Source organism: Hydra viridissima, unplaced genomic scaffold (assembly GCF_058129835.1).
Source record: "Hydra viridissima isolate aposymbiotic clone 2 unplaced genomic scaffold, HvirCarnegie_v1 scaffold_2, whole genome shotgun sequence".
In the NCBI taxonomy this organism is placed as follows: domain Eukaryota; kingdom Metazoa; phylum Cnidaria; class Hydrozoa; order Anthoathecata; family Hydridae; genus Hydra; species Hydra viridissima.
In genome coordinates this window covers 22,343,657-22,359,451 of record NW_028324301.1, presented here as the reverse complement: position 1 = coordinate 22,359,451, position 15,795 = coordinate 22,343,657, and the positions used below count along the sequence as shown (strand labels likewise).

The window sequence follows — 15,795 nt, the reverse complement described above, 5'->3', positions numbered from 1 at the left end:
TTTTATCGTGGTTTAATTTTAAGATTTCATAGACAATCTAAATTATAAATATATATAATTAGAGAGTGTTTTTAAACTTTGCTGGTTTTCACTTTATGTGGTTACAAATTACAAAATGACAAATTAGCAAATTATGGTTTGTTTACTGTGGTTTTTTTTTTTTTTTGTTCCTGGGTATAAATTATTTTTGATTAAAAAGTATCTACTTTTCTAATTAGGTGAATCATTTATCAAGTGGACTACTTAGGAATTTACCTATTTTCCAGATAATTTCAGATACGCTAAGAAAACTAAGAGTTACCTCTAGATCTCTCCAGTAAAATGAGTAACAAATGTAAAGATCTCTAATTCCATCAAATCAACTTTATTTCAACTATCAACAGAAAATTAGAGCATTCTTATTTACAGATTGAATAAAATCTTTTAATTTTCTTTTCTTTTTTTTTTTTTTAATATATTTAATTTTTTGGTAAGTTCTCTTAATATTAGTAAAAGAAGTAAATAACAACTTCTAAAACAATCCTTTACCTTTTGAGTTCACTTTAGCTATTGAATTCAGAAAGTTTTCTGAATTTTATGTCAGCAAAATTAAATAAGTTCCTTAACAATTTTGCTATCAAAACAGGTTGGCTGTATCTATCAGGATAAATAATCTAACTCCTCAGAACACCTCTAATTAAGAGAGAGGAACAGAGTCAGCTCAAAAAAAAAAGAAATTAAAGACTTGTAGACCTTTCAATCTTTGTTAAACTTCTGGATTACGTATCATAAAGCAAAAGAAGAAAATTCAAAGATAATTTTTTGTGTGAATGAACAATATCAGTAGGGAAAAGGAGCATCATATTTTTGAGCATCATATTTTTGAGCATCATATTTTTTGTTTTACTCCTGTTTATATAATAACTGTCACAGATTTTGATGATCTGTTTTTTAACAAAACAAAACGTTTGAAACATTTGATAGATGGAATATCTGAGGTAAGAAAATATTATGATTTATATTAACTACATTTACAAATACTACTTTTATATACCTACACATATATACAAATCACTGTTACTAGTTATACACTTACACATATATACAAATCACTAGATGTACTAATTAAAATTGTACTAAATTTTTTGTTGTGATATGATTTTATCTGTTATTATTTTTTTTTTAAATCATGGTTTTAAATCTTAGATGCATTTAAAATAAAAATGAATCAAGGCTTTTTAATTAAGACTCAATTTTTACTAAGGAAATCAGAGAGACAATCAACCCGTCTATTTAAAGATGGTTGGTTGCCTTTCCGATTTTCACTTTTGGATGTACATTTTTGCAAGTGGTAAATTTCAAAATATCATTCTGCTGCTCAAATTAATAGCAAAGTGTGAAATAAAAACTTTTTACTTTTCAGGCATAAAAATTTAGAAGTAATACATAGTACCCAGGAACAAAAACTTTATCAAATAAAACTTAGATTAGTTTTAAAAACTTTCATGCTTTAAAAAAGTTATTAAGTCACATTTACTATTGAATGATTAATAACTGTTAGCACTTTCAAAATATATTCTTTTAATAGTAAAAAGAAAATAATTATAAAAAATGTATCTTTCTTGTGCACTCCTTCCGCTTCTACTATGTTATGCATATGGTATGAAGAAACTCATAATGGCCCATGTTGTAAGTTAAGTTTTTTATCATTTGATGATGATGATGATGATGATGATGATGATGATGATGATGATGATGATGATGATGATGATGATGATGATGATGATGATGATGATGATGATGATGATGATGATGATGATGATGATGATGATGATGAAGATGATGATGATGATGATGATGATGATGATGATGATGATGATTGGTGATGATGATTGGTGATGATGATTGGTGATGATGATTGGTGATGAACTATTGCTACTTTTTTTTAAAGCTTTATCGGCATGGTGCACGTTCACCTATAGTCAATTTCCCCACAAATAGCCATAGGAATGATTGGCCTGTTGATCCTGGAATGTTAACCAAGGTAAAAACTACTAAATGTAAAAGTTCAAAATAAATCTTTTTTTTTAAAAAAAAAAAAACAGAGCATTGATTTACTTTTAAATTTCATCAAGTTTAAGTTTCTAATAATAAAAATCTTTTTTTTTTTTTTATACAATCTTATCTTACAATCACTCTAAAGAGTTGATCAAACAAAAGTTATATAAAGCTATTTAAGCTGTAACAATATTATTAACAATAGATAAAATAAGGGTTATATAAAAATATTAAAGCATCCACTGATCTAATTAATATCTTACACTTATAGTGTATTGTTTAGTATGGTATTCTGGTATAGAACAATTAGAAAACACTAACAACATAATAAAGAATATATATATATATATATATATATATATATATATATATATATATATATATATATATATATATATATAACAGCATAATAAAGAATATAAATATATATATATATATACACAAAATCTAAACTTCCAAAACAAAAAACTGTGTAAAAAATCAAAGTTATTAAAAGTTTAAATTTTTTTAGCTTGGCTTTTGAGATTCTAATTTTGGAAGTTTCTTGTTTTTCAATTCCTAATTATGTTTCGAGTCTTACATTGCGTAAAAGATAAGATTTTTTTATTTCTTCTCTTTCTGGGGTGTCAGTAAGAATCTTAGATTTCCCACTTTTTCTGTCTTTACTAGTTGTTTTTTTTTAAGGTAGAGCTTTTGGATATGGTCTTATTGATTCAGGTGTTATTGTGTGCTGTGATTGTAAGGCATTGCTTGTAACTTTTTACTCATCATCCTTAAAATCAATCATACAATATTGTTTTTCCATAACTATGCCTTCAGGTGTAATAAGAATTTGATGTGAATTATCAAAGGTAGCTATACTAAATGTTTCTATCAGAGGGCAATTAGTTACTTCAGCACTTTGAAAAGTTGTCATTGCAGAAAGTAAGTCGTGAAAAAGGATATATTCCAGATGTCATCCAGCCACTTGTTGGATTGTTTGCATAACCAATACAACCAGGTTGTCCTCCTTTTATCATAGTGTCATAAAACCGTGCTCTTGGAAATATAAAGACAGGTCCATCATGATGCTAGGAATCATTGCTTCTAATGGCGAGAAATGTCCACCAATCTACATTAAAGAGAAAGAAAAAGTTACCTCTGATGTGTATATAAGCTTACTAAAACACTATGTGGTGCCATGGCTGCAAAAGACATTCCCAGAAAACAATTACTTTTTTCAACAGGACAATAGTTTTAAAAAATGTTCTAAAAAGTTTGCAAGTCGCTGCCGTACCCTGTACTTGTGTGACAGTATATTTAGTTGTCAAACCAAGCTTAGATAATAAATTTATATATTTCTTTATTCCATAATGTAAAGTGTTACATTTTATATTATAAGTTTTAGCATTTTTGCTTGGCCTCATTAATCCATTTGCAACTTGGAGAACACCATTATTAGCATCTTCCTCTATGATTTCTGTCACTCTCTTTTTTTATAATATCGAACAATTTTTAATATTAGACAATCAAAATTCAGGCTGTAATAATCAAGAAATAAAGTGCAAGAAGTTTAAAAAATGGTTCAAAGGTGCCCCATTCATTTTATTCAAAACTGCCCCAACAGCATTTTAAATAATAAACAATGATTTTTCAAACAAAATTATCTCAACTTTTGATGTTTTCTGCTAAATTGTAAATGTTATGAATTATTCTATCTTATAAATAACATTAAACATCTCACAAGTAAAAAACATGGTCAGGAAAATCTTACAATTTTACATCAAAATGGTTTTGATTGATTTGCCCTTAAAAACAAATTAATCAAATATTTTGTCCAGTTTATGCCAAATTCTAGGAAAAACAGGTGACAGCTGCGAGGGTAAATATTATCTTTACAAAATATTTAGTTTTATTAAGTTTAAATACAAAAATGCTTCAAAAATGCATTTTTTCAAAGCTGCTCCAGTTCAAAGCTGCCCCCCTCTCCCCTTTATACAACAGGGTACAGCATATATCTTTACCCATTGTTATCTTATTATGAAGTATACTTGAAATGTGTTCTGACACATTTAGGAACATCTTCTGGCTATGTAAACTCATATTTAGTAGTTGACCACAGCTTCTACAGTAAAAATCCTTTTTGTTCATGTAAATGACAGCTTGCTGAATCTCACCCAGTATTTTCTTCCCTCTGTCAAGCCGCTACAACTTAGTTGCACTTGAAAGCAGCTGTTGTCTTCTAATCTTGTAGGGTTTAAATGTTACATCATGTTTAAAAATCATTTTTAGAAACCGAAATGTCAAGTTCTTTTATCATCCTCATGCTTCTTCTTTATCTGTACTCTCTTCCTAACAATTTGGACAACTCTCTTGAAATAAATTGAGAGCTACTTCTCTAAAATTGGATGGTACCTCCTGATACTTGTCCATACATTAAAAAAAATTTTTCTGCAGAAATTTATCTATTTCATAATGTTCCCATCACTTATCTACATTACATAATCAATTTCAAAGCAATCAATTGAATGTATTTTGTTTCAGTGTTTAACTAGATTTGAACATTACTGAAAGTGCATAATTATAGAATAATAAAAGTAAAATAATTCATGAATTCTTTAAATCATAAAAAATATGCTTCCTAGAACTCTCTTTTTTGCTGCTACAATTATTGCAGCAGCTTCTTACTTTTTGATTGCAAATTTCATGTAAATTTAAAATCTAACTTAGAATTCATTGATATAAATACACAATCATTTGTAAAAGTGATACGAGAAAAAAATAAGCAGAGTTTTGAGTTCCACTCTGTTAGCTTTTAAGCTAATTTTTTATTTTTTAAATAAAATATATCTAATCTGAAATATTTTTATTTCCTGATAGATTTACATTATTTTAAGTAAAAACTATTTCTTTGTTGCTTCTGTGTGATTTGATCAGTAAGGAGCTCAGATTATTACTATGATTGTGTGTATTTGTTATTGTTGAAACACATTTCTTATTGTAGGTTGGAATGAACATGGAGTACGAATTGGGGAAGTTTCTTAGGAAGAGATACATAATTGACAGTCAATTTTTAAATGATTCTTATTCACCAAAAGAGGTTTGTAGTATTATAAATAACAATACTTATTAAAAAGTAAAACATTTTGAAAAATTTTTTTTTTGTTTGATTTTTATTACTTATTTTAGATTTACATTCGTAGCTCAGATACACCAAGATGTTTGCAAAGTGCAGAAACTCAACTTGCTGGTCTGTATCCTCCTAAAGGCTATCAAGTAATCTTTTTTATTCAAATGGTTTTTATAAGAGAAAAAAATTATAAAAGTTTATGTGCATTTATGTGTGTATATATATATATATATATATATATATATCTTTCTGTGATAGATATGGAATAATATAGTTAAAAACTGGCAACCTATTCCAATACATACAGTGCCAACAAGTCAAGATTCTGTAAGTGTTTGTTCATTTTTTATCCTTTTATTATTACTTTAATAATTTTATTTTTGTGTTTTGTTTTAAATTTGTGCATTTTATAGGAACATTTTTGTTTCTTTTAAAAGTTGTTACGTTCTTTACGTACACCCTGTCCTCGGCTTCGAGAACTGTTATCAGCACAGAAAAAACAAGAGAATTACTTAAAAAAAGAGCAAGAAAACCATGTAAGAGCAAGTTGTGTTTCTCCTTATTTTTTATGCTCATCCTTTTTTATCAAAGGAGAAAAATGAAATTACTTTGATGTTTTATATTACTAGCTAAGTTCTACATCTAATTCTTTGAAGATTTTTTTGTAATTTTTTTAAGGTATTGAATTATTTTTGCTTTTTAACAAAGATGATTGGCTTTTTAGGTTTTGCTGTCATTGCTAAGCAACTTTACTGGGATGGTGGTGAACCTAGATGAATTGTGGGTTGTTTATGATGTTTTAAAATGTGATGTATGAATTATGTTTTCCATATATTTATGTATATTTATGTGTCTCTTGATTTTAAAATCTCCAGTTTTTTTGTATTAACTAGTATCTTTAGCCAATCAATGTATAAACGGTTTTACAAACTTAAGAGTGAATAATTTGAAAATACATTACAACTTTTGGTTCACTTAGAAAAAAATGTTTTTATTTCTTTTGTTGATGGTGGAATCGTTAAAAAATTGTTTTGTTTCGCAACTCTGGATTTTATATGACATATATTTGTTTACATGAGATTTTACACAAAATATGATTGCATTATCAGGCTGCACAAGGTTTCCCTTTCGAATCCTGGCTTACGTCGAGTTTGCATGATCAGATAATTAAGCTAGGCGATTGGTCATTTGTAAATAAATTCAGAGGAGATGATGAGTTCTCTAAGCTTGTTGGTGGTAAAAAAAAAAAAAAAAATCTTTTATTACAATATATTTTTGAGTTTAAATTCTTTTTGATTCAGAATGGGTTGCTAATTTTTTATTTTATTTATTCTTTTGAGTGTTTATAAAGTTGTAGCTTTTTTTTCTCTTTGAAACAAGAAAAAAAACTCTTTTTTTAGGTGTTCTTCTGTTTGAGATTACATCTCACATGGAAAGATACGGAAGAAATAGACACTACAAAGACTTATATAAAATGAATATTTATTCAGGGGTAGAACATATAGTTTTAGTTTATCACGCTTTTTGTTTTGTTTTTATTAACTTAAACCGACACTTGTATTTTTGTTTCTATCATCAGCCATCAGTTTCTATCATTGTTTCTATCATCAGCGAACGCATTTCATTTAGCATGACACTACCATTTTATCTCTGATGGCTGCACTTGATGTTGATCTCAGCGTACCTCCATTTGCAGCCTCTATAATGGTTGAATTGTACGAAGACAATGGGTAATTTCTTCAATAAGATTTCTGTTAACAAAAATTGAGAAAGTCAAGAATAATCTCGAAAGTTTTGGATGGAAATTCAAAAACTATTCCTTCAATTTTACAGGATGATAACTAAAAAAAAAAAAAAAAAACGAAAATGAAAATTAAAATTGTTTTTTCCTACTTTCAATACTTAAAAATGCCAACTCATGTTTAAAATACGCAAGTTTTCAAGATTAGTGGGCTTATTTGTCGCTCGTTTAGATTGTTAAAGATTTTTCTAATACAATTTAAGAGTATAAAGTTTTCATATACATTTTTTTAATTTAGGAAGCATTTTTCAAAAAAATAAAAATATGCAAAAATCCTAAATTATACATGGATGGTAGAATGCCATAACTAGACCACATGATTTTTTTGGGTGGAGGGGTTATTAATACCATCATATTGCTTTTTATGATTTCTAAATTTTTTGAATGTTATTGTAAATCTAGAAATAATTTTTAAATTTAACAGTAGATTTTAAATTGTTATAAAAAAAATAGCTTGATTACTTAAAATAAAAAAGTATGATGCTACATTTTCCATAAAAATATGATATATCAAAAAATTTTTATATAAATTCTGTTTATTCTAAAGCTTCAAGATTCTTTAAAAAGTTCAATTTCCTTTTTCTCTACATTCACGTTTTAACGGATAAAACCCACGTATATTCTCAAAGTATATAGCTAATAGCAAAGTAATTCCAGCTAATATATTTCACATGTAACAGTAGTATGTAGTGTCTACATCTTATTTAACATCTTATCTGCATCTTATATATATTTCTCCTGTTATTTAATAAATGTAGAAAATTTTATTACAGTTCTTTGCATGTGCAGATGGAATATCGAAATAGTTCCAGTAATGTGACCCCGTTAAAGTTACGTGATTGTGGGTTCTCTTGCCCGTTGGATCATTTTTTGAGGTAATAAAAACTTGAAAAGTTTTTTTTGTTGTTTTCGTTTTGAGAAGAAATTTTGTTGGTGATTTTTTTGTTATGTTTAGGCTGACACAAAATCGTTCTTCTCCCGTACAACCTTGTTTATATCCATGTAAGTTAGATCGCATGATTACATATTTCATTTTTGACACATTCTTTCCATCACTCTTAAATATGCTTTTCTACTGTATTAAAGCTTGTTTTTCTCGCTGAGTGACTTTAAGTTGTTAACCACGAGATCAGGTTTTTGTCTTTTTTTCCTTCCAGATACTGACGTCCATAAACAAACTTTTTATGAAGATGGAAAAACAGAAATGAATTAAATTGTTAATATAAAAAGATATTTATCATTATTTATTACAAAATATATTTAATAACTTTGTAAAAGGAATTTTTATTAATATATTTTAAAATTTAAGAACTTGTCGATACATTTTTTTAATTTTAAAACAATCTTTACCCCCCAAAAAAGGTGATATGACAGTAATCACAGGTTAGGCAAAATTTCAAGTTTACTTGTAATAAATAGAAATGAGAGAAATTTGGCACAACAAATTTGTGGTCATTTATCTTGTACATCGCAAACAAAAGAAGGGAAATTTAACAATATTTTTTAACTAAAGAAATTTAATGAGAAATTACCAATACTCTTTCCATTGAGATATCTGTAATCAGACCTGTGTCTGGTTTCTATTTTTTTTTTTTTTTCTTTGGTTTTATTTTTATAATTTCTTAATGAAGTTTTGATCAGCGACGAATGAACGCTAAATTATGTAAAGTTAATGGCCCGGTATCAATGGAAATAAAATCACATCAAAACACGCATGTAGTTTTGTGTTAATGTCTTCACAGTTATGTAAGCAATAGAAAAAAAGTCCGATTAATAATTTTTTTGAAATATAAATTTTATGCCTGGATGCCCTTTTCAAAAAAAAAAACAGCGATTTTTGTTCGTAATGCATAAAGTGAGCATTGCTGAATTCAATGTTTGCTTGGAGATTTTTTTTGAAATAAAAAAAATGGTTTCTTCGACTGTTAGAATTACTGGGAAATACTATCATGTTAATAATCGGTTCTAGTTTTACAACTGTAACAACTCAAGTTTAAATTTGATAATGACTAATAGCTCTTATTTAATTTCTGATCTTGATATATGGCACTCTACCAGTATTATTGTACCAGCCGTCATGACATTGATATGCTTTATCTGCACAGCCGTATCACTAACAGTGTCTGGTTTTATTTGCTTAAGAGATAGGGAAGCTCAAGATGAGTCTGATAACAGAGCTAAGCATCACCAAGAGCAAGAGTTTGTGTCTAAAGTTCTAGGTTATACTTAGGCTTCGTTTGTTTTTTGCAGTTTTGTTATTTGTGAAAGAACGGTTTACTTTTGTGCGTGTTGTTACTCTTGTGCGTGTTGCCTTTCATAACAACCAGCATATTAATCTTGTTTCCCCATATTTAGACTTCCTCAGCTTTCCCAAAATATTTTACGTTTAGGTTTGTTTTATAAGATTCGAACTTCAAACGTTTTTCGCATAAGGGAAGTTATGTTAGATTTAAACGAAGAAAAGCCAGTGTGGATCGGATCTAAAACAGGTAAGTATATAATTGAGAGATTAAGTTTAAAATGCATAATCATATAAATGTAGCATGCTTGCTAAGGTGCGTCCTTGTCAGAACAATATTTGGAAAATTTATTTATGAAATTGAAGGGTATTTTTAAACATATATCTGAAAATAAATAATTTAAATTCGTTTAAAAAATCCAAATCAATATTGTTTAGTTAACAATAAACGATTTTCTTTAAACCTGAGAAATTTTGATTGTAGGTAAAGTAATATGTACATTTTAATCCAAATTTGACTCTTTGGTCTCGACTTCAAGATCTGAACTCCGTTTTAAACCAATTTGACTCTTTTGATGATTATTGCCTTTCAGAGTGTGTTTCGGTGATTCATCCTTGTCCAACCACTGCGCTGAACGTTTGCGATTGTTATATTGGATCAATTTCTTATCACAATTGATAGTTCGGTTCAAAAATGAACCAAACTTATGACGAGCAACTTTAGCTTCCATACCTTTTTGTTTTTCATTCAATTCATATGAAACTTCCACTTTTTTCAACTTTACCGATTTGAGCTAAATGAGTTAAAAATGTTAAATGTTAACATCAAACTTTAATAAAAATTCATAGGTACTCTGAGATTGGTCAGACTCAAAAATGATTTTTAGATCGCCATTATTGACCCTTAGATTCTTAGCAACCGCATAGCTCATTTGTGATATCAATGTTATTTTTACGAAATTTGGTGAACCAATATTGATATTGTGTGCCGCGTTGTAGCATTGGACCCGAACACATTGTTAATGATTCGTGCGGTCTGCGATATCATAATTTCATCTAAGAACTCATAAAAGTGCGAACTTCCGACCTGTCTGTTTTTAATAAAACTAATTTTCAAAAATAAAAATTTATTAAATTTTTGAATTAAATTTATTAGATCTTAGAATTACTTTTTTAAATAGACAAGATAAGTTACTAACAAAACAAAAAAAGCAGAACAGTAAATCATTAAGCAGTTAAACTTGCTTGTATTCTTAACTCAAACATCATCCTTGCCAACCTAATAATTCTGCGACCATCATAAACATCCGATTCAGTACCAATCAAAATTTATGCATTGTTTTGGTATAAGGCTCCATGTTTACCAACCTCAATCTTAGTGAAGAAGTTATTTTAACTAGCGAATTTAATCAGAGTCTCAAAGGGTCTCAAAGAATCTTTTATTTATTGCGCAGTTTAAATCTCTTACTAACTCGGACTTCAACATCTTACATTCTAAACCTGTATTACGATTAGTGGAATCTCAGACTTTGAAAAAAATTAAACAGTGATCTAAAAGGTAGAAGCCTTAAAGTTCATTTTGGCAGCAAGTTTATCAAAGAGCTAAATACCATTAAAAATTGTGAGAGAGTTGCAATAAGTCAGGAGGTTTTAATGTATTATCATCCCCCTTCTCTCTTTCTCTTAAGATTTCTATAACATTTTCAGCGTTGATTCCTGCGTGCTTTTTTTTTTTTTTAGAACAGATTTTTTATTAGTCTGGTTTCTACAAACATCCTCTAGTTTTATTTTACCCTTATTGATCGTCCAATCATCTGTTGTCCAATCACCGATCTTCCAATCATTGTTCATCCAATCATTGTTCAGCAATCCGAACTGCTGTTTTTTTCACTTGTTATTTAATTTAACTTTTTCCTAACGCTAACGCTATGAATTCTATTTTAGATTAATGGTTTAAAATTCCAATCTTAGAAACTGCAACATCCGAATGATTTCTATCCTCTTTCTCTTTCTCTTTCTCTTTGCATATCGGCTGCTTTTAATCTTCCTTCTGCATTCTGTTGTCTCTCTAAGACATCTTAGAAGGTCGAATTGCTTAAATTTTTACTACTGAATGAAAATTTCGTATTGAATGACGGCTGCATTCAATACGAGTTTAATATTGCAATAAAAAGCTTATTTTTTTTATACTTCTAAATATATAGATGCATATTTTTAAATACCCTTCAAAAACATTTTGAAAATTTAAATTTTTGACATAGACAAGTCCTTATTTTAACACAAATTAAGAAAAAGCCGAACTATATCTGGTTTTTCATTTTTTTCAGAAATTATAAATAATCTGGAATATTATGGTGTCTTTTTATCACAAAATGAAAAAACAAATTTAATGAATAACGTGGAAGTCTTCGAAATTGATTGCGAATCATTATTTTATTTTGAGATGGAGCGTTTCTCAAAAGCACAAGCGGTATTTGGTTCAAATGTGCTTAAATACTTTGAGTGTATACAACAGGACGGTTCTTCTTTTCCAAGAGAATTTTATCCCGATGTGAAGCCAGTTTTTCATATTGATATTATATATAATGTATTCACCGAAATGCAGATATTTACCGAACTGTTTGTGTTGTTAGCAACTGGAATCGATCTTGAGATCATAAACGTGCATTCCATTCCACCTCAATTTAAGCACGCAAAAATTGGATTTGAGCTTGGTAAAGTAAAAGATTTTTTATATAATTATTATTTAAGAGTTTTTCCAAAAGAACGGAGTACTGCTACTGTGATTAGAATGTTACCTCAATTACCTGTTTTATATGAACCAATAGAAGAGCCTTCCCCTCCAAAAACTGAAACCATTGAGACAATTACGGAAGAAATATTTGAGGAAGATGTAGAGCCTACTAAAGTAGATTCACCAGCCAAGCCTCGTCCTCCTCGCAAAGCTAATTATATACCAACAGGCCCTACATATCAAGCTACGCCTATTGTAACAGCGTCATCTGCTCCAATTCCTGAGCGTCCTGCTAGACCCACTACCTTACCTTCAGCATCGAAAGGAAACAAGCTGCCATTTTCAATAGGTAAACATAAGCTCAAAGTAGTGAACGTTTATAAAACACTTGCTGAACGTGTGAAGCAAAAACCTTATCATCATGAGGAAGACGAAGAGGAAGAAGAAATCGAAGAAGTTGAGCCGGAACCCCAAATTTCATCTAGACAAGATCGAATGGAGTCTGGATCAAGATCTGGCATGCAACCTCCACCTAAAGTAGAACCTCCTAAATCTAAAAAAATACTTAAAAAAGTCACTCGTAAAAAGCAAGTAACCAGAGAAAAATCTCCAGAGCCAATGATGACACAAGAAGCTTTTTACGAAGCTATGCGATTTCGTTATAAAGCTCCTGTAAGAAGAGACAATGCAACTCGTAGAAGGGGCAACCTTTCAACAATAAAAGTACTTGAACATAATCCATTTACATATATGGTGACAAGAGTATTAGGTTTTTTACAAGAAAAGGGTCATCTCACTGATAATGAATTAAATAATGTACATTATGCTTATGTAGACAATAATTTCATCGTATAACAGAATACAGATTTTTTTTATATAATTGTTAAATCTAAAAAAAAAATGTTTTATTGTACTAAACTTACATTGTAAGAAGTTTCAAATAAACATTTACTCAAAGTTACGATGACGGATAAAGTAATAAAGCGATGGTCTGATTAAAAATTTTGTAGGACCATGGTCTTATAGCTTTGTGTATAGTGTAAAGTTAGTTTTAAAAACTTTTCGGCATTAAAAAATACATGTTAACTAAAATAAAGTTTACGTGAAAATTTTTTAAAAATAAAACAACAAAATAAACTTTTTTTACTTTCAGTTATAAATTCAATCAACTAACAATTTAAAACTATATTTAATTATAAAAGTACACGACCGTCCAAATGGACAGAGACAATTTGAAATTTTTTGAAATTTTTCAATAACTTTTTAACTACTTAACAGACTTTGGTGACTTTATATAAGTTACAGCTTGTTAAATAACGAATTATCCAAAACAAATAAAGAATTGATAAAATTTTAACGACTCTTTAAAGTCTTGTTACGCAAAATGATAGAGACAACTAATTCCTCCGGGAAAAAAATAATTCCTCCGGGAAAATGTGTTTTAACGCTGAAATTAAAATTTTGAAGTTACTAAAGCTTTATTTCTTCTCCAAGAGATTCAACAGTGGATAGAGACAAATCAATCGGTTAACAGATCCCAGATCTCATTATTGATAAAATATAATCAGACATACTGCGAAGCTTCGACTCGATTTCGTGTGTCAATGTCGGCTGCAAGTCGAGTAACTCAACAATATCGGATTCAAGACTCTGTCATTATCAAAAAAAGTCTTGGCAGACCACCATTAACCACGTAGCGAGGTAATAATATATTGATTCGAATCTTAAAAGAAAATCTAATATTGGCCGAATCTGATATACGATTTGAACTGATCAAAAAATATGAAATAAAATACAGTGTTGAGACTGTTAGAAATCATTTGTGCACTGCTGGATTGTCTAGATGGCATCCTTCAAAAACCAATTAGTATTCTTAAAGACACGCTCTACCGGAAGTTAAATGATATTGTAAATGCTTGACACGAAAGATTGTGTTGGTATTCATTAATGAAACAAACTGTAATATATATATATATATATATATATATATATATATATATATATATATATATATATATATAAAAGATTATCAAAATTGATCAAGTAGTTAAAATGTGATTGAAAAACTTCAAAATATTTTAAATCTATGAAAAAAGGTCAACTTGATTGGATCTGATGAAAAGGTTTGTCTTGTACCAATACTGCGTACAAACCGTTATTTGCCTCCTAGAATTCAAATATTTAAGTTGCTTTTGTTGGAACGGAGTAGATACTATTTTTAAGAAGATTATGGATCAATATACTCATGCGGGGATCTTGGAAAATAATGCTTTATATACTGAGTAGAAATAAAATAATCAACATGAACTGCTTCAGTGAAGAACTGTAAAAACAACTTTTTTTATAGCTAGAAATTTTACAGCCACCTATTTGGTTTGGTGACTTCAGATTGTATTGAATTTAAATGATCTTCTATAGCATCTGCACTTTTTTGTATCTGATATTAAATTTAAATATTATTTTTTGCATATTTGTTTAAACATTTCCTTTAACTTTTTTTTTTTTTTAAACAAAGTATATTTAGGTTTCGTAAAAATCAATTGTTAAAAAGTTATAGAAAATAAAATTTTAACATTCATTGTCTCAGGTGGTTCACTAATGAACAGGTTCTGAGTATTTTTTAAAATGGTTTTTTGAACATTCCTTTGAACCCACAATCCAATCTTCTACTGCATTAACGCTATTAAAAATGGAATACGATCTTTCTCTATTAAGCTAATCAGCCTCTCTATGAGGTGTTAAAGCTATCTATAGAAGCAGAACTTTAAATGTAAAACCTTTCTTATATTTTCTAGATGTACTTCAACTAAAAAGAGAACAATCGGCACCGGTCCCTTAAAAATGATTAGAAAAATGCATATTTCAAACCTATTTCAATGAGCACTAAGTTTTGGATAGAAATGTTTATGGTAAGAGTACATTACTAAGTACAAGAAAAACGATGAAATAAAGTTGATCAGAGAAACGCCTCAATTGGCTGAACTATTTATTCTTATGATTAGTGTTTCAGTGACAATTAACATATTAATATTAGAACAAACGTCATTAACAAAATATCAATGAAAAATTAAAAAGAAAAGACAACCCAAAGAAAGTAAATTTAAAGTATTTTTACTTTAAAAGTACCATTTCTCGAGCTCCCTTTTGGCTTTGGGACCAGTGTGTGACATTGTAATTGAGACAGCGCACCATTTTGTTTGACATTTTCTTGTCTCAAGACTTCTCTTGTCTCAAGACTTCTCAGGAGCAATCAAATTTTTTAAAAAAAGGCAATAACTGTTCTACTAAATTCGGAGATTGGAGAACTGAGACTGCTATCATGTTACGTCTGTGTTGCCTTCTTTTTTTTTTTACTTAGGCTTCTGTACACAGGGATATGTACTTATACCTTTTTTTTGTGCTTGTTTTTCTGGCATATGAAAGCATTGAAATCTTATGTAAAGATTATAAGGACTCTTAAACAAAGATTATAATTGCCCTCAAACAAATGCAATATAATTTTTTTTGACACTTGAGTTGTAGCACTTCAAAGTTTGAATGAAAAATTGTTTGCCTAAGAATACATCAACGGTAAGAGCAAGAAAAATCCAAAAAGCTGATGAGGCATCAGATGAACTAGTTATTGCAGACAAAGATTTTTGATTAATTAATATTTGGAACGGAAACAATCGTACCGACCATAAAATCGACTACAGATTTTTATTCTATATTAAATATAGCTTCCAATCATGTGTTTCATTATTATTTTTAAAAAGACTACGTTAGCAACATGTGTTATAAAACATCTTACAACATGGCTACTACGTCTGAAACACGGAAAATTCCTTATGAGAATAAGAGTTTCAAAAAAAATAATCTTATTAGAAATTCTTATT

The 15,795-nt window shown here is 28.9% G+C and overlaps 2 protein-coding genes across 5 annotated transcripts; both read left to right on the top strand.

The window, feature by feature from the left end:
* Positions 1–1,535: 1,535 nt before the first annotated feature.
* On the top strand, positions 1,536–8,237 carry LOC145186912 (prostatic acid phosphatase-like). Of its 3 annotated transcripts, XM_090079981.1 has the most exons (13): positions 1,536–1,668; positions 1,931–2,023; positions 5,021–5,116; positions 5,206–5,292; positions 5,405–5,473; positions 5,584–5,682; positions 5,871–5,957; positions 6,256–6,382; positions 6,547–6,638; positions 6,776–6,876; positions 7,721–7,822; positions 7,903–7,949; positions 8,105–8,237. In XM_090079981.1, exons 1-13 carry the CDS (start codon positions 1,591–1,593, stop codon positions 8,158–8,160), a joined length of 1,134 nt encoding a protein of 377 aa, XP_089936107.1. In that variant the 5' UTR covers positions 1,536–1,590; the 3' UTR covers positions 8,161–8,237. The 3 variants fall into 3 exon arrangements, 2 of the variants coding, with proteins under 2 accessions (XP_089936107.1, XP_089936106.1); XM_090079980.1 differs by lacking the exon at positions 8,105–8,237 and having other exon boundaries at positions 7,903–8,075; XR_016450160.1 differs by lacking the exons at positions 7,721–7,822; positions 7,903–7,949; positions 8,105–8,237 and having other exon boundaries at positions 5,871–5,926; positions 6,776–6,841.
* A 554-nt stretch (positions 8,238–8,791) lies between these two features.
* Positions 8,792–12,795, top strand: LOC145196490 (uncharacterized). Of its 2 annotated transcripts, XM_080073638.2 has the most exons (3): positions 8,792–9,166; positions 9,338–9,436; positions 11,514–12,795. In XM_080073638.2, exons 1-3 carry the CDS (start codon positions 8,953–8,955, stop codon positions 12,773–12,775), a joined length of 1,575 nt encoding a protein of 524 aa, XP_079929764.2. In that variant the 5' UTR covers positions 8,792–8,952; the 3' UTR covers positions 12,776–12,795. The 2 variants fall into 2 exon arrangements, with proteins under 2 accessions (XP_079929764.2, XP_089936116.1); XM_090079990.1 differs by having other exon boundaries at positions 9,035–9,436; positions 11,630–12,795.
* Positions 12,796–15,795: the final 3,000 nt, after the last annotated feature.